This window comes from Arachis hypogaea, chromosome 15 (genome assembly GCF_003086295.3).
Source record: "Arachis hypogaea cultivar Tifrunner chromosome 15, arahy.Tifrunner.gnm2.J5K5, whole genome shotgun sequence".
Lineage (NCBI taxonomy): Eukaryota > Viridiplantae > Streptophyta > Magnoliopsida > Fabales > Fabaceae > Arachis > Arachis hypogaea.
Window position 1 is genome coordinate 158,988,042 of NC_092050.1, and position 19,082 is coordinate 159,007,123.

General features: G+C 30.4%; 2 protein-coding genes across 8 annotated transcripts; one reads left to right on the forward strand and one right to left on the reverse strand.

The window, feature by feature from the left end:
* The first annotated feature begins 6,450 nt into the window (after positions 1 to 6,450).
* On the forward strand, positions 6,451 to 10,310 carry LOC112751890 (receptor-like protein EIX2). Of its 7 annotated transcripts, none has more exons than XR_011872907.1 (4): positions 6,526 to 6,901; positions 7,037 to 9,242; positions 9,343 to 9,966; positions 10,112 to 10,310. XR_011872907.1 is itself a non-coding variant. In XM_072218126.1 (4 exons), exons 1-3 carry the CDS (start codon positions 6,550 to 6,552, stop codon positions 9,949 to 9,951), a joined length of 2,133 nt encoding a protein of 710 aa, XP_072074227.1. In that variant the 5' UTR covers positions 6,526 to 6,549; the 3' UTR covers positions 9,952 to 9,966; positions 10,112 to 10,310. The 7 variants fall into 7 exon arrangements, 4 of the variants coding, with proteins under 4 accessions (XP_025656973.3, XP_029148559.2, XP_072074227.1 ...); XM_072218126.1 differs by having other exon boundaries at positions 7,037 to 7,444; positions 8,579 to 9,966; XR_011872905.1 differs by having other exon boundaries at positions 6,506 to 9,242.
* A 5,364-nt stretch (positions 10,311 to 15,674) lies between these two features.
* LOC112751893 (uncharacterized) lies at positions 15,675 to 17,617 on the reverse strand. The gene is made up of 2 exons (XM_025801192.3): positions 16,368 to 17,617; positions 15,675 to 16,140 (listed from the first exon to the last, which is right to left on the reverse strand). The coding sequence occupies exons 1-2, from the start codon at positions 17,469 to 17,471 to the stop codon at positions 16,108 to 16,110; spliced, it is 1,137 nt and encodes a 378-aa protein (XP_025656977.1). The 5' UTR covers positions 17,472 to 17,617; the 3' UTR covers positions 15,675 to 16,107.
* Between the last annotated feature and the right edge of the window lie 1,465 nt (positions 17,618 to 19,082).

The window sequence follows — 19,082 nt, forward strand, 5'->3', positions numbered from 1 at the left end:
AGGTAAAAATACTAGTTGAGTATATATGTCTGATTTATTGAAAAAAATAGATTACTAAAACCGATTAATAACTTCTTTAGAGTTGATACACTTAACATACACTAGATTAAGAAAAAACGAACAATACATAACAACATGTTATTTTTTATTAATCAAATTATTATAATTCAACTTAATTTTAACAAAACAACTTAACATTATAATTTCAATCTTATCACGTGCATGACACGGGTTATTACACTTATTATTACACGGATTATTAATAAATTTTCCTAAACATATTTGGTCACGATCTAATTAGACATATCAGATATTATATATATTATCAATTAATATTTTACAACATCAATCTTTGAAAAAAATTGCTAATACTTAATAGAGTGACTGGAGGATAAATATAATTAATTCGCAATATTTAAAAGACTAATTTGATTGAACAAAATTTTCAAAAAAAATAAATTTAAAAAATATCTTATCTTCTAAAAATTAATTTGACTATTAACCCTCGTAATGTTCTATCATACCTAAAATGTCCAACCCATTTTTCTGACCAATAATAATATTCGATCACTTTTGACACTTATGTTAGTAATTATAATTTTATTTGACAATTGTGATTGATATAAAGAATTGCAGAAAAAAAAAAACTGATTTTATTAAACTTATAATAGAAATTGCTAATTTCTGAGTTAAAGTCATTAGAATATTTTAATAAATTAATATAATATTTAATCTCCATTAACGAATTTTGATCCTTAGGATTAGTATTTTCAAAATTCATGTACCAAGTATCAACCAAATACATAATTTAATTTTGTAAATAGTTAGAAATATTCCATAAAAAGACACAAGAAAGGATTAGTTTCATGGTTTAAAGAAGTTAAATTCAAGAGAAACTGTGTCAAAAAACTGTTTGGTTTACATGAATGCTAGCAATATGGTATGGTCTTCAGGGATTTTAGTTCATTGGCTCCAATATTTTCTCTTTTAATAAAATTGACACAATATCAATGAATTACAATGGTTCTAGAACAAGAAGACCAGTTTGTATGGAGTAATTTACATCATTCATTAAATCAATCTTATAAATATAATTATACTTCCATATATACAAAAGTAGAAAGATCACTAAAAATGAATAATTATTACAAAATTCCACATTGTCTAGTGATGTATATATCATGAATTAATGTAACAATAATGTAGTAATAACAACACCAACACCATTTACAAACTATCACTGTACTTCATTAACAAGCTAAGGATTGCGAATAGAATTTAACAAAGGGATCGGATAACACTAGTGGTATTGGTCAATATCAAAGAAAGAGAAAGAAATACATATTTGCTATATTATCATCCAAACAAAATTTTCAATCATATATTCACGAGGAATAGTAATTATGTATGCATTATTTTTTTAGTATATTATTTTTATATTCTTATTTTTGGTATTCAAGTAATCAATAAAAATTAAAAAAGTTATATTTCATATCATAAAAATAAGATGTGCAAAAAAATATAAATAAAAATATATAGTACAAATAAATTATTTTTATATATTTACTTTTGAAATAAAAGCTACCCACATTTAAATCATATTAGCATCACCTCAGTTTTGATCAAAATTATATGATTTACGTTAATTTATAAATTAGTCTAACAAACTTTTCAATCATATATTCACGGCTCACAAAGAATACAAATGATATATAATATATACATTATTTTTTAGTATATTTATCACGGCCTAAAATAAGTCATGATCAGCGCTCAGAAAAATAATCTCCAAGCAAGCCTAACTGACTCAAATATAAGTTGAATAAGAAAATTACATATTTTTAACAAACAAAAAATAAAATAAATATGAGTAGATCCTGCCTGTGACATATGGAGCAGATGACGTGTAAGAACTCAACAACGAATAGATATCCATTGCAGATCATTACTCTTGAATAGAAAGGCTCACATAATCAAATATTTATTCCTGAAAATTATTTTTAGAAAAACGGAGTGAATTTTGCAACCCAGTGACTAAATAGTATATCTATAATTCACATGAGACCATATAAACATAATTTTAGTTAGAAGATAATAATTTATATAAATAAGTGAATCAATAAGAGAATTCTCATACAGAAATCAAATCAAAAGTCCACACTTGGGCGGCTCCACCTCTATGGGTAGCCCTTTCCTCTTGTGTGTCCTAACAGAATAACAGATCTAACGTGTGGCCTACACGTTAGGCTGGCAACACCCCTGCTAGCTGGAGTCTGAGTTAGATGCATCTAAGTTAACGTCATAACAGCTGTTAACTACGGTTTTCTAATACGAGCCTCCCAAACCAATTCAAAACATATAATTTCAAATACAACAAATATTTGATCTTTCAAATATATAAGGTATTGAATCAAATCAAATCATATTATACTTTCTCATCAGAACCCTTTCCAATCATACTTTTTTCAATCATAACACATTTCAAATATATTTCACAATCTTTAAACTAAGTGAATACCAACAAATATTTCAATGCTTCAAAAACAGATATTCAAGTAAATTCAAATATTTTATAATAATGTAAAATTTCAACAAAAATATATATGGTCTCAAAAACAAATATTCAAGTAAGATCAAATAATTTAAAATAATGCAAAACTTCATCAAAAATATATATGGTCTCATGTATAGTTCCGAAAGTATAAACTTCATCAAAATGAATTATTCAATTTTAATAAATCAATTATTCTAATCAATTTAAAACCGTTCTAGACAAATACAGTGAGTATAATTCAAAGATCATAATAGATATATGTCAAAATAATTATAGATGCACAATCAAACAATTATAAATGTAAAGCCTACTCACAAATTGGTCCCAAGGGACCGAAGAAACCAAACTAGAGTGCCAAGATAAAAGGTGAGGAAGGTTGAAGTAGAATGGAATGAAAGAGCACGAAATTTGGACCAAGGTAGTAGCAACAACTTTGATTCCTCACTGCAGCAACTTCAACAATAGCCCTAGTATCAATAACATAGAACAACCACAGTAATAATGGCGCGAATCTAATAGCCTACAGTGGTTTAAACTAAGCAAAGACAAAAAGGGACAGCAAACATGATAGGACAGAGTCAATAATAGAGCTTTATGGCAAGACAAGGCAGAATAAGTTTAGTCTTACCAAAGGAAATAAGAGGATGGAGCATCAGCAGCTCCGGTGACCCCCCACCGGCAAGGACAGAACAGGCATAAGCAAAGCTAAGCTAGGACAAACTTGCAAAGTTTCCAACAGTAGCTTCCGACGATATCAGCACGGTTCCCGGTGACCAGAGGCGCGGTGGCGCAGCCTGTAGCAACGATGGAGGCGTACCAGCTCCCCTCTCCTTGCAAGACTCTCCTCTCTCTGGCCATTGTCTTTCTCTCTCCTCAGCGAGCTCCTCTCTCTCTCTCTTCGAAGCCCCATATCCACAGCCGTGACGGCGACGACGAAGCTCCTTTTCTAGCGGCAGCAACAAGGCGCGGCCACGACAAGATGTCATTCCCTCCCTCTGTTCTGTGTCGCGTTTTTCTCTTTCACATGCGGTGGCTTTTTGTGGCGGTGATGGAGTCCTCGACGATGGCAGTGGAAGCTCCGGCTGCGGTAGGGACGGTCTCTAGGAGCGACGGCGGGACAGCACCACCTCGTGCTTCTTCCTTTCTCCTCCCATTTCTTGTTTCAAGCTCCTTCTCCCTCTCTCTTCCTGATCCACGACAACAACGGCGACGGCGGCTCCCAGCCCGCCGGCGCCGTCCCTTCCTCCCCTCTCTTCTTCTTCCCGATCCTCACTCTCTCTGCTTCTCCTGTGTGTGTATCTGTGTAGCGTGTGAGGTGAGAGTTAAAAGTGTGAGTTAATTTTGAAATTAGGGTTAGATTTGGGAAAAAAATAATAAGAGTATTGTAGGAATTTTACAATATTATTTTCATATTTTTATTTGTGGTATTAATAGTAACTAATAAAAAATAAAAAATATATTTTGTATCATAAAAATAAGATGTGCAAAAAATATAAACAAAAAATAATATAAATAAATTGTTTCTATATATTCATTTTTGAAATAAAAACTACCAAAACTTAAATCATATATATTAATATCACCTCAATTCTGAAAATTAATTGTATAAAATTAAGTTGATTCACACGCTTATTTATAAACTAGTCTAAACTGTTACACAATAAATCACTAATCATTGACAATTCCAAGTCCTCCACAATGCAAGACTCAACTTTTCAATTCAGATTAAATGTATTATTAGAAATACGAAAAATAATAATAACAAATTAATAAGTCCATATACTACATAGATAATAATTATCTAGAAAAGCCTAACTAAAATGACTAATGAGATTGACATTACAAAGACAAGGGGATTTAGCTTCACCACATACACATAATTGATTAAAAATTATTCCAAGTCTTCACACCAAATTAAGGGTTCAACATTCTAATTTGTCATTACTTATCTACATAATTTTCTAACGTAACAAATGGGATAGAAAACATATATAAGAAATAAGAATGAATAATGTCCATATATATTATATAATATAATTTGAAAAAGTCTAGAAGATCAGTATTTTTATTAAAATTTAGTCAACACTTAACCAGCAAAAAATAGTGAGTAATTTTATATTATTAGATGTAATCTCACACCATTAAAAATATTAACAATAACTAATTAATGACTATAAATTACAAAATTTGCTGGCCCTAAGACTCCTGGTATAATTTTTTAGAAACCTAGTTATATATTGACTATATTACAAAGGAGTCTTCACTGTGTGTTTGATAGATATTCTTTTGTGAGAAAGCACTAAGAATCAATCTTTTTAAGTCTTTGCACTAGGTTCTACTTTCTATTTTAATTAAGGTGATTTATTATTTCTATCAAATTATATAAAAAAAAGTGATATATCATATATGTATTATTTTTTCTTTGTTCCATGTATATGTATAAAAAAGAGAATATGTGGGAACTGAAAGACAAAATAGTAGAAAAGAGAAAATGATTTAAGAGCGAGAATGCGACATAAAAATTGGTACTATAGAAAAAATTATTTGAGAAAATATTGACATAAATAATTTAGAGCAAAAACATAGAAGATCGAAATATAAATGAATCACACACGCATATTATAAAGTCATCTTATCATCATTATATAAAGTCTAAAGTCCTCCTTCAAAAGAAGCTTACATTTTCTTAGCCCGTGATGTTACCTAAAGATGAAGACAAGTAGCTAGTAATTTTCAATTGATGTTTAATTTTCTTATAGTAGTAATAATAATATAATATTTTGACAATATTTGATTAAATATCAATGTCTAATTTAATTTTTTTTTTATATTTAGTGGATAGATTAAACACACATGCTTATTAATTCTAATTTTTTAAATTTATGTTAATAGTTTAAAAATAAGAGAAAGGTTAGGTGATAATTGGTATTCTCTCTTTTTTTTTTGTCTTACATTTGAATCAACACTACCCAGTTCTTTATTTTTTTTCCACTAAAATTGTTGATCCTCTAATATTACCTAAAAATAATTAATGTATAATAATATAAAAGCATCTCTAATGAAATATTTTTAGAGTATCACTTTTGATTTTCAATAAGTGAATTAATTTAAAATTAAAATTTATATTGGAGTTGACGATGAAATGAAACTGATTAATACAGCATCATCTTAATGAAAAAATAATAAAATTTTATTATTCGTATAATTATATTAATAAAATAATTAAAAAACATAAAATTCTAATTAAATTAAAACTAAACATTGGAGAGACAAGTTTTATTTTTAATTTTAAATTACTATTTATGACAAATAATTTTATAAATATTCAAAATGAAATTAAAATTGAAATTAGCATTGGAGATGCTTTAGCGATCACCATAATATTAGTTAAGATTGACAGATTTTTAGTATAAACTCAAAATCAATGCTCATGGGTTCAAATCACAGAAGAAGAAGAAAAAAATGAGTGAAAATTTGAAAAGACTCATAAAATTAAATGCCTCAATTTCTTTACAAAAACATATAGATTTGTATATATACGTATCAGGTGTATATATATATTGCATAATTTAAGTCATATTATTATAAGAAAAATGAAATAAAAACTAAGCAAAGACGGGCACAATTTATAGTAGGGTAAGAATTATTTTAGTAATAAAATTTACTACTATCTAGTAGTAGTTTTGATTTACTTTCTGTCGATCACATATTTTGAATCTTACTTTTGTAAAATGGCTTGAATATATGTATTTTATTTATTTTACTAAATTATATTATTTTATCCTAGCTCTAAAAAATCTATTATTTTTCTTTTGAATTTGTTCCTTGTTCTTGCTTCTTACCCAAAATATCATTTTTATTTTTATTAAATATATCACCTTACTTAATAATTCCTCGATCAGTAATAAAAAAAATGGAGTAATTAAAAGTGATATTAAAGAACTAGAAGATGCAAACAGATATTTTGAATACATACACTTTATCCCACTATATATATGAATATTGGGTCTCGGAGTTCCCCATCGAGAACATTACACAAAATTCTCTATATTCTTATTTGGAAGAAACTAGAAATGATGAGCAATTACTTTTTGAAATGGGATTATGCATTATTAGTGGTGCTTATTATGTTGTATGATGCAGGATTAATCCATGGGGAAGTCACATGCTTAGAGAATGAGAGGCAAGCACTCCTCCGCTTCAAACAAAGCATAGATGATCCTTGGGGCATGCTGTCAACATGGAGGGGCGATGATTGTTGCAAATGGCAGGGAATTACATGCCGCAACCAAACTGGTCATGTACTCCGCCTTCATCTCCGTGGATCATATTCACATCATTTATCTGGTCAAGCCAATATCTCCACCTTGATTGACTTGCAATATCTTCAACATTTAGATCTCAGTTACAATGATTTTGTTAACAGTTATATCTCAGAACATATTGGCTTGTTTTCCAAGTTAAAATATCTCAATATCTCAGATGCTGATTTTGCTGGGAGTATTCCTTATCAACTAGGGAATTTGTCTCAACTGCAATACCTTGATATCAGTGATAATGATTTTGGTGGAGAAATCCCTCCTCAACTAGGCAAGCTTACATATTTACAGTATATGGATCTGAGCTACAATTATGTTGATGGAGTTATCCCATATCAACTCAAACACTTGGGACAACTACAATATCTCTGTCTTCAAGGGAATAGTGAACTTTCAGGAGCAATCCCTTTTCAAAGTGGTGATCTTCCATTGCTGCAAACTCTCAAGCTCCACGGTGACTTTGTTCTCGAAAGTAAAGGTGCAGAATGGGTGTCTAATCTCTCCTTTTTAAATACTCTTGACCTCACGTCAATGAGTCTTGGCAACTCTCACCAGTGGCTTCAAATGATTCGTAAGCATATTCCAAACTTAACAGAGCTGAGGTTGTCGGATTGTAGTCTTTCTGATAATGATGTTCAATTTTTATTTGATATTCATTCTAATTATTCTTCCACTACTTCCCTTACCATCCTTGATTTCTCTGACAATTTATTGACATCATCCACATTTCAATTGTTGTCCAACTTCAGCGCTAACCTTCGGGAGCTTTATCTTTCACAAAATAGTATTGTTTTGTCACAATCTCATTACCCAAACTTTCCTTCTCTAGTGAGCCTTGACCTTTCTTATAATAATCTCACTTCATTAGTGTTTCAAGGAAATTTCAACTTAGGCTCCAACCTTGAAATGCTTGATTTGTCAAATTGCAGTCTTATGGATATAAGTTTTCTGGTGTCATCTACTTCCATTGTGAATTCTTCATCTTCTCTTGTTAGGCTTCATCTCTCCTTTAACCTGTTGACATCGTCAAATATATTCCACTGGATTTTCAACTTCACAGCCAATCTTCACACCCTTTCTCTTGGTTACAACTTGTTAGAAGGTCCTGTTCCACTAGGTTTTGACAAAGCAATGAAATCTCTTGAATATCTCGATCTCTCTCATAACAATCTGCAAGGAGAGATTCCCCATTTCTTTGGAAACATTTGCACACTACAGTCACTATACTTGTCATATAACAACTTGAGTGGGGACTTTTCAAGATTCATTCAAAATTCTTCATGGTGCAACAGACACATATTTCAGGAGCTAGACTTGTCCTACAATCGAATCAATGGTGTGATACCTAAAAGCATCGGATTGTTATCTGAGTTGGAAGCTATGTCCCTAGAAGGGAATTCTTTGAAGGGTGAAATCACTGAATCACATCTCAAAGGCTTTTCCAAATTAAAATACTTGTTCTTGTCTCACAACTCAATATCCATAAAGTTTTTCCCTGGCTGGATTCCTCCTTTTCAGTTAATATCTTTGAGTCTAGCATCTTGCAAGTTGGGTCCTAACTTTCCAAGTTGGCTACACACTCAAAATTACTTATCTTATCTGGATATTTCTAATGCGGGGATTCATGGCTCTGTGCCGGAATGGTTTTGGTATAAGGTTCAATTTCTTGAGTATTATTTGAATATGTCTCACAATAATTTTACAGGTGCTATTCCAAATTTATCACTAAGGCTCCCAAACGGAGGATCTACAGATTTGAGTTCAAATCAATTCGAGGGTGTAATTCCATCGTTTTTGCTATATTCTTCTTGGTTGATTCTCTCTAGAAACAAATTTTCAAATGTATCATCTCTGTTGTGTCAAGAGAACAACATTGGTAGCAAATTGGGCACTCTAGATTTATCAAACAATCAATTGAAGGGTTCATTGCCTGATTGTTGGAAATCTTTAAGCTTGCTATTGTTTCTTGATCTAAGTAATAATAACTTGACAGGGAAGATTCCACCATCCATGGGCTCCCTTGTCAAATTGGAAGCTTTGGTTTTACGAAGCAATGGATTCATTGGCAAACTACCTTCTAGTTTGAAGAACTGCACCACTTTATTTTTGTTGGATGTCAGTGAAAATTTGCTGTCAGGTCCAATACCCTCTTGGATCGGTGAGAGTCTACACCAATTGATAGTTTTGAGCATGTCAGGAAATAGTTTCTCTGGAAATCTTTCTAAGCATCTCTGTTACCTGAAGAAAATTCAACTGTTGGATCTTTCAAGAAATAACTTATCAAATGAAATTCCAACATGCTTAAAGAATTTCACTGCAATGTCCAAGAAGAGCATCAACTCAACTGAAACCGCAAGTCTCATATATAGGTACAACAATACTTATTATTATGTGCTTTATGGTGTATATATTTCTAGATATACATTTAACATAACAGTAACGTGGAAAGGTGTTAAATGTGGATTTAAGGATCCAGAGTTGCGTCTTAGTAGCATTGACCTCTCCAGCAATCATTTTACTGGTGAAATCCCAAATGAGATTGTGTACTTGGTTGGGTTAGTTTCTTTGAATCTTTCAAGAAACAATTTGAGTGGAGAAATTCCTTCTGAAATAGGGAACATAACTTCACTAGAATCCTTAGACTTATCAAGAAATCATATATCTGGCACAATCCCTTCAAGTCTTTCCCAGATTGATAGTCTAGGCGTGTTAGAGTTGTCAAACAACTCTCTTTATGGAAGAATCCCACCTGGAAGACACATGGATACCTTTGATGCTTCTAGCTTTGAAGGAAATCCTAATCTTTGTGGTACACAACTTAACAAAACTTGTCCTGGAGACATGCCAGAAGTAAAGCCTGAAGAACCAACAACACATGATGATGCAGATGACAATTCAGACTTTTATGAAGCATTACACATGAGCTTAGGCTTTGGATTTTTCACTGGATTCTGGGGCCTTTTAGGGCCATTGTTGTTTTGGAGGTCTTGGAGAATTGCTTATCTCAGATTCTTGAACAAAGTGGCAGACTACATATATGTGACAGTGGCAGTATATGTAGCAAAATTTCACAAGTGACTCAAAGATTGCAAGGTACAAAGTAATTTCTATCTTTAAACTAATCCATCAAAAAATGTTTCCTTACATATAACAGGAAAATAATAGCTTTTACTCTGTAATTTTTTGTTTTCTTTTGCTCCAAGTTAATGTCTAAAATATAAATTATATTCTTATGCAGAGATGCTCAACACTGAGACTGAGATGAGGGACAAATCATTGGTTGCTATAACTATAGGTGTTTGCACTGAGATATTTGGTTTGTAATTGAAGTTGATGGGTTGTAGATCACTTTCTTTAAATACTTACTATTATGGTGTTCTATAATTTCATTATGTAATGGATTTTCAAGTATATCTATTTTGGATTATGGTGTAAAATATCTAAACTATGAGTAATTTTTTTTTGAATTTAGCTTTCATCAGAACAACGTGATGTATGTACCATCAATTATTCCTTGTAAGCAGGAAATTGTGATTAGATAATTATTGCTATTAAATTTTTGTAAAAATTCTACAACATTCTTAAGCGTTGTAATTATTATTTCATAACAAAATATAAAGAACTAACTTTTAGTTAGACAATTTTAGAGTTTATATTCATAATTTAGAATTTAAGATTAAAAATTTATGATTTAAAATTTAAAATATAAGATAAATAAAACAATTTTTAAAATTTATTGATTGATATTAACCGAAAAAATTTAGTTATCTAGTATTACTCATACCTTGTATCTCTAGGATTTTTTTTTCTTCAAAAAAATTTCAATCAACAAAAAGGTTATAGTTAATTAAAGATTTGACTTCTTCACAATTTTGATGAAAGGTTTGATCAAGAAAACCTAACTATAAGCCCTTTTTTTTTTTTTTTTGTAGATTAAACACTCTAAACGCTCAAGCTAAGCAAAACACTACCGCTGATTTAGTATTGTTTATACTTCAAAAATTATTAGTTCAGTTATGTTTGATATATAAAATAATGTAAAGTTGCTTTTAACAATTATAATATAAGCAAAAAGAATAGTGTTTGATGAAGTTATTTTAAATTCTAAAATTATCAAATTATACATAAATAAAATAATAAATTAAAATATTTATTAAGATATAAGATTATATATTAAACTTTTAACATTAAAAGCCATAAATATATCTCTAGAAGTAATTTCTACTTAGTAGTTCTTCCAAAAACATCAATATAATACATCCTATTCATTCCACTATACACATTCAAATTGTGAAACCTCTCAATTGACGCACTAACAAACCATGAAAGAGATAGGGTAATGTTAGGTAGACAAAATAAACAGTCAAAACTTGCCTTATTTAGCATTAATTAATTGTCGCAACAATTAATGAATGCTAAATAAGACAAGTTATGACTGTTTTTGCCTGATTTTCTTTGATTATCAAACATTTTCGATTGAGAAATATTAGAGGGCTATCAAAAATTTATTGTTTTTGGTTATTAATTAATTATTAATGTTTAAAAATGTGAGATAAAGTATGTTTTGAATTACTAAATTAAAAAAATTGAATTAATAACTAAATAATAACTAAAATCAATAAATTTTATTTTTCGGCAAGTCCATTATCCCCACCAAAATCTATGAGGATGATTCCACGCCACAAGCAAACAATGATATACACCCAAACCAACAAAGTAGTGCTAAAATCAACATAATTTTAGTAATCCATTGAATTTTTTTAAAAAGAAATCGATACGTTGATGGTGTAAAAGCTTTATGCAATCGTTCAATTACATGTATTTTTTTAAATAATTATTCATGCTATCAATATAAAAATTAATTATTTTTGTTAACATGACATTATTTAATCAAATATATATGTAAAATTGTTTTATATTAACAATATATCAAAATTAAATTATAAAAAAATACAACATAAAAGATATCCCTAATATTTGTGAGAATATAAGTCCTCTCATGTTTAAACATATGATAGTGCTGTGTTTTGTGTTCTTCTTTTTTGTAACTGATCTGAATTTCATTATACACGGGCAAGTGGTCTTATAAGATAACTTAATATTAGAGGCTTAACTAGTATTTTTATCCGTAATACTAATACGGGAATATAAATCTTTTAAAATTATATCGATCTTGATATTATAGATTATGACACAAAAAATTTATAAGATTAAACTACTTTTATAAAATGGTCGTAAGGGACAAAAGTCCCCATCGGTTAAGAAGAACAGAGTCTTAAACAAAATTAAATAATAAGTTTTTTAGTTATTATTTTTAAATGAAAGAGTTTAATTTTTTTACTTAATTTTCACATTTGTTATATAAAATTTGGTTAGCAAATTAGAATTAAGAAAATTCAGGATCAACTAAAATGCACAAAACCAGATAGCAGAAGCTCCACCGAGGACAACAATGATGGCGTTACTTGTGGTGAGGAGGAGATGAGCGACGACGCAACGAACCCTCAAATCGAAGCCAATAAACCTAATCAAAGAAGAGCGCTCCTTCCAAGGCAGCAACAAGGACATTGCCGCCAGAGGAGAGCGTTGTGGATGAAATCGCAGATCTCATGCTGCAGTTTCTTCTTGGTTCTCACATTGCGATAGAAGTTCCATTGAATAGCACCATGTTTATTAGTGAAATAAAAGTGTTTTTATATCAGTGAAGCAGAGCAGGTAATGGCATTTAAATCCGCCAAAATCCGCCAAAAACACCAAAACACTACCGCTTTCTATGAGTAAATTATGGCAGCTGCATAAACCGCCTGAAGTTATGAATATAACGGCGGTTTTATAAAACCGCCATTATGTTGATGCCATTTTATATCCATTTTTTTGTAGTGAGAGCCATGCTGTCCATGCTTTCCACGAAGCGGCTGAAGTCTACTTGGTTGGTTTGTTTGAAGACACCAACTTATGTGCCATCCATGCCAAGAGGTCACCATAATGCCTAAATACATTCAGCTTGTTCGCCGCATCCGTGGTGAACGTACTTAGGCTGATTGATTTTATACTCCTTGATCGTTTCGGAATACACCTTGTATTACTAGTTTAGTATTGTTCAAGTTTCCTATGCCATTGTATAGTTCTTGACAACCTTTTAGGTTTCAATTGATGTCTCTAAAATGATTATTTTGGTTATGGTACAATAGATCATAAAAAGATACTACTAATGGAATGATTTGATTACTGGTGTAAGACGGTTTATTTTGGATTTAGCTCTTAATAATTAATATTAACTTTGATACAATTCTGAATGTGTTGGGTATTTGATATGTGAATTTCAGTAGAATTTCTTTTTCAACATGACAGCAATGATAATGAGCTTTGTGATTTAATGGCCGTATCTCTTGTTATTGCCACGCTTTAAAAGGGTGGCCGTATCTAACCCTATTGCCACGTTTTTAAAGTGTGGCCGTATCTAACCCTACAGCTACACTTTTAAAGCGTGGCCGTATCTCTCTATTACCACGGTCGTATCTCCCTCTATTGCTACGCTTTAAAAGCGTGGCCATATCTCCCATCTACGGCCACGCTTTTAAATGTGACAATTTATAAAAAACGTGGCAAAAAAAAAGCGTGGTGATAGATCTAAAAAAGCGTGGCGGTAACTCAAAAAACGTGGCGAAAAATTATCGCCACACTTTTTCAGTTTTTTGCCACGCTTTAAAAGCGTGGCAATAGAACTGTTTTCTTGTAGTGATTTCAACCTATTCCAGTATTTTTTAAATAGATAGTTATATTAATATACCCAAAAATAAGATATAATTATGATTACATGTAAGATTGAATATAGGAACTAATATAATATATATTTTATTAGCTCGGTTTGATTTATTCTCTTGTAATAATTGAAATCGCTGTTCGAGCTCAAAAGTATTTAGCAAATGATAGTTTTATTAATTATTATGACTACACATTGTCAAATATTTTATATTTTCAAAATTATTTATTTATGCAAATATATATAGACCATATATTTAATTAGTCAAACGTGATTTGTATGCATACTTAAGTGTGTGAAAGTGCTAGAAAGACTTCAAATTCCAAGTCTTAAGTCTTAACACGATATATGAACCTAAATAATTTTTCAAAGAGAAATTAATGGATCGTGTATGTGCGCATTATTATTCTCGTATCACTCTCTCATTTGCTTTATTCGCTAATATATATAAGAGATAACGACTAATCGTGTATGTACATTTACTAAACCATTGGATTATTTGCTTTTTTCTATGGTTATCATTGTATTGTATAATTTCTAATAATAAAGTCATTTTTATTCAAGTGGAGGGTCCATTTTTTCAAAAATAATATGTACATTTAATAAACCATTGGATTTTTTATGGTTATCATTGTATTGTATAAATTTTAATAAAGTCATTTTTGTTCAATTGGATCCTGTATTTCCTCAAAATAATATATAACCCAGAGATGAAAGCTAATTAGCTAAGGGTAAAGTAGTACACCAAAAAAAAAAAGCTAAGGGTAAAGTAATAATTTTCAAATGACATCTTTTATAACGGTATAGTAGAATCATATTTTTTTAGTTGTACTATTATATTTTTAACTCGACATGTCTATAACTAATTTTTTACATTTGAACTTTATTTAAAGGTTTATTATTAATTAATAAATTACTACATGTACAAAATAAAATTCAAACCCTTAAAATTTGTTTAAAAGGACGAATAAATTGACTACTGAATTAACTCAAATTGGTTATATGACATTATCAATATTCAATATCCATATCAATTTAGATTAGTCTAATAGTTAGCTCACTAATTTATTTTATGAAATAATAGGAGTTTGAATTTTACCTTATGTTGTTGTACATGCAATAACTTATTAAATAGAATTAAGTAATACCGTAAAATGAAAAAATTCAATACTCATATTATTATTATTAGGATTTTTTGTTGTATTGATAATAAAAATTATTGTTTAAAAATATTTTCTAATCCAAAAATATTACGTATATACTGAAATTCAGTTATTAAATCAATTGAAATATATATATATATATATATATATATATATATATATATATATAAAATTAAATAATTAGCTATTAGATTAATCAAATATGTAACGGTAAAAAAATTAAATTTGTTTATAATAGTATAATAAAATTTTTTTGAGATATCAAATACATATTTTTATACATTATAACTGATTAGTGTTTATTTTTATTTATCAATATCTTTTAAAGTGAAAAAGTTAGTAAAATGATAAAATGAGAAATTAATCCCTCTTAAATTAAGATAATAAAACACACATTTTATAGAAATTATAAAATCAATAGTGATTAACCTTTAATTTTACCATTTTATCAACTTTCTTACCTTAGAAGATCTAAATTCTATTTTTTTATACACTTAATATGATTTTTTCTAATCACATAGATTTATATATAGGTATTGCATAAAATTAAAGTTGAACTCATATCCATAATTATAACAAAAATGAAATCAAAATAAATAAAGATGGCTTTACATCAGTGGCTGATTTAATCTAGGAATAAAATTTACTACTAGCTAGTAGTAGTTGATTTAACACATTTTCTCTCTCTCTCATATTTTAAATCTCAATATTTTTCAAAATGGCTTTTTTTTTGTGACTTTTTCAAAATGGGTTGAATGTGTGTATTTTATTTATTGAACTAAATTATATTATTTTATCCTACTTTGCTCAAGAGAGTTTTTTTTTTTTTTTTTGGGTTCAATAAGTGAAAGAATATTAACACAATAAAAGTGATATTAAAGAACTAGAATACATACACTTTATTCAACTATATAAATGAATATTAAAATATCAAAAAAAAAAAAGAGTAAAAAAGAGAAAGAGGAATAAGCCACAAGTTAAATAGATACATCACTTATTCCTCTTGACTCATATGCTCTTATTGATTCACCTATTCTCTTGGACTAAAACTTATATTTTCTCAATTTTGTGAATGAAAAAGATTATAACCTAAAAAAGTACATAATATATGAACATTGAAATCCTACTAACATGTCTAACTTGATTTAATAGCGGAATAAACACATCAATATTCAAAATCTGATCGCCAATGAAAAAGAAGTAATCATAGCAAAGCACAGAATAATAAAATAAAGCATACATGAAGAAGTTGAAGTTAGTCATTCTTGTTGGAAAGCTGTTGTTGGTTGCTTGGATTCGTCCCACTAGCTAGCTTGGACTCTTTCCTTGGAGACATGCAATCTGTAACATAATATGTCAAGCTCAATACAAAACCCAAGACTGCAATTATTTAAACTAAATGTGCCTCTTAATCCACCTTTTTCTATAATAATAGCAAATATATAATAGTCAAGATAGTAAATACTTTTGTTCTACTAGGGTTTTGTTCTCAGGTCTTAAGAATAACAATTTTTTAAAAAATAAAGAAAATTTATTCACCAAATCCCTAACAATAAGCAACATTATACCTTGGGAGTATGGATTCCCTTGCTGAGCGAGAAAATAAAGGAGTTGTAGAGCACTTCAAGACGGTCGTCCTCTAAGTAAGGCATCGTATCGTAGACTTGATTCACCAGTACACGCACAGATAAGAACCTTTGCTGCTTGTCCTCTTGTACCAACCCTAATTCAACTACTAAAATGGAAAAGGATGGAATGCCTTCTGCGAGACCACCCATGATAATGCATACTTTGCTGTTGCCAAGGTCAACAGCGTTCATTCCTATGGACGTACTATCAAAGTAGGATGGCTGAATCGCCTTACACAACTCATCAAGGAATTGATGCCCACGAACGCAATCATCTTCATTATCCACCAGCAAAGCGTGTATGTCATATTTCACACCATCTTCGCAGGGAAGCCTCCTCAAGTCCCATGTCAGCACCACCCTGCAATTGTCTACATCCCCAAGGGACGACACCAGCACAAGGGGTCCGTGAAACTGACGATCAGAAGAAGAAAATGCGCGCTCCGGTTTTCCCCACGTGAGAGTTCGGGGGTCGTAGGCATAGTAAATGGGTGGTGCGGACCAGCAATGAAAGAAGAGCTTATCATTCAGCACGAAACAGAGAGGGCAAGAACGACCAAGATCAGGGAGCACGGTTGGAGGAATAGACAAGGAATCCCATTTCCCGGAACGGGAACGGGAACTTAGAACCCATAACCCCGTCTCCATTCCTACCGGTGTCTTACGATACCCCACTAAGTAAACGTCATCTTGAATGTTTGCCATGTAAAAGGGGTCGCCGGTCGGTAGCGGAGGGATTGCGCCCGGCACTGCTGCCTCAGAAATGCCCAACGTGTCGCCGCCGACATAGGAGATTTGGTAGATCTTGGTGCCAGAATCGGTTGGACCATCGAGTAAGAAAAGTTTCGAGTGGAAGATAAAGGGATACGACATGCTGGGCTCTGGAAGCTCCAAATGGAAATCAAAGGGAGCCGGCTCAAGATGGGATTTCCAATCCCGAACCTCATTCTTCCCCAATTTTTCTAACTTCTCAATGCGGATGCCAAAGATTTTTTGGTCTGTCACCATCCACAGGCATGCTCCTGTTTCCGCCGACTCCATCATCAACAATATGAACTGAACACAGAGAAGAAAGGATTTATTTGTTTGTTAGATGGCTGGGAGATAGAATGCAGACGCAGTAGGCTATGGTTTCGGTTATAGAATATTGGATTTCCGATTTCCTCACGGATTTCTTTTATTTAAATTAATTGGCCACATCTCGATTTTTGAAAATTGAACACATAGATTTCAATTGTCCAATATATTTACATATTTTTTTAACTAAACAATTAGCTATTAGAATAATCAAATATGTGATAGTAAAATAATCAAATTTGTTTATAGTATAATAAAACTTTTTGAAATGTCAAATTAGGGCTGGAGGTGAGCCGAGCTAGATCAAGCTCAAGCTCGGCTCAGAAAAATTGAGCTTGGCTCACGACTCGACTCGACTCATTAACAATCGAGCTTATTTCTTAAACTCAAGCTCGGCTCACCAAAAGCTCACGAGCTGACTCGAGCTCACGAGCTGCCTCAAATAAGAGAAACATAGATAAATAATCTATAATTTTATATCAATAAATTATAACTTATATATTTTTAAAAATATTTAAAAAGATCAATTTTATATATTGTTTATCTATCAATAAATTATAAATTTTTTATTTATGTCCTATATTAAAATTATATGTAAAAAATAAATATAAATATTAAATAATTAAGATTCTTATAATATATATATAATCGAGCCAGCTCACGAGTTAATGAGCTGAGCTTATCCAAGCTCAAGCTCCACTCATTTAATTTATGAGCTTAATTTCAGGTTCAAGCTTGGCTCACCAACTCACGAGCTTAGCTTATCGAGCTCTTAACAAGTCGAGCTCGAGCTGGCTCATGAACTGGCTTGACTCACCTCCAGCCCTATGTCAAATACATAATTTTTATATATTATAACCAATTAGTGCTTATTTTGTTTTGGATAAAGATCCTCTCAAGTAAAAAAGTTGGTAAAATAATAAAGTGAGAAGTTAATCACTCTTAAATTAAGACAATAAGATACATATTTTATAAAAGTTATAAAATTAATAGTGATTAACTTTTTAGTTTACCACTTTATCAACTTTCTTACTTTAGAGGATCCTAATTCTATTTTTTTATAAATGTAATATGATTTTTTTCTAATCACATAGATTTATATATAGGTATTGCATAAAATTAAAGTTTATCTCATCCATAATTATAACAAAAATGAAATCAAAATAAATAAAGAGGTCACAGCTTTACATGAGTGGTTGATTTCATCTAGGAATAAAATTTACTACTAGCTAGTAGTAGTTGGTTTTAACTTCTATCTCTCACATATTTTAAATCTTAATTTTTTCAAAATGGCTCCAATGTGTGTATTTTATTTATTGTACTAAATTATATTATTTTATCCTAATTTAGTCAAGAAAATCTGTTTTTTTTTTTTTTTTGTTCTTTGTTCTTATCCAAAATATTTTTTTTTTATTAAATTTATCATCTTACTTAATTTCAAAATCAATAAGCGAAAGAGTATTAACTCAATAAAAGTGATATTAAAGAAGTAGAATACATACACTTTATTCAAATATATAAATGAATATTGGGCTTAGAGTTTCCCAAGAGAGCAAGCTTAGAGAACATTACATAAAA

Coding starts and splice junctions, on each gene's coding strand:
- LOC112751890 (XM_025801188.3), top strand. CDS start 6,550: ATGAATATTGGGTCTCGGAGTTCCCCATCGAGAACATTACACAAAATT.
- LOC112751893 (XM_025801192.3), bottom strand. CDS start 17,471: ATGATGGAGTCGGCGGAAACAGGAGCATGCCTGTGGATGGTGACAGAC. Junction 16,141..16,367: donor AGGGAATCCATACTCCCAAG/GTATAATGTTGC, acceptor ATTATGTTACAG/ATTGCATGTCTCCAAGGAAA.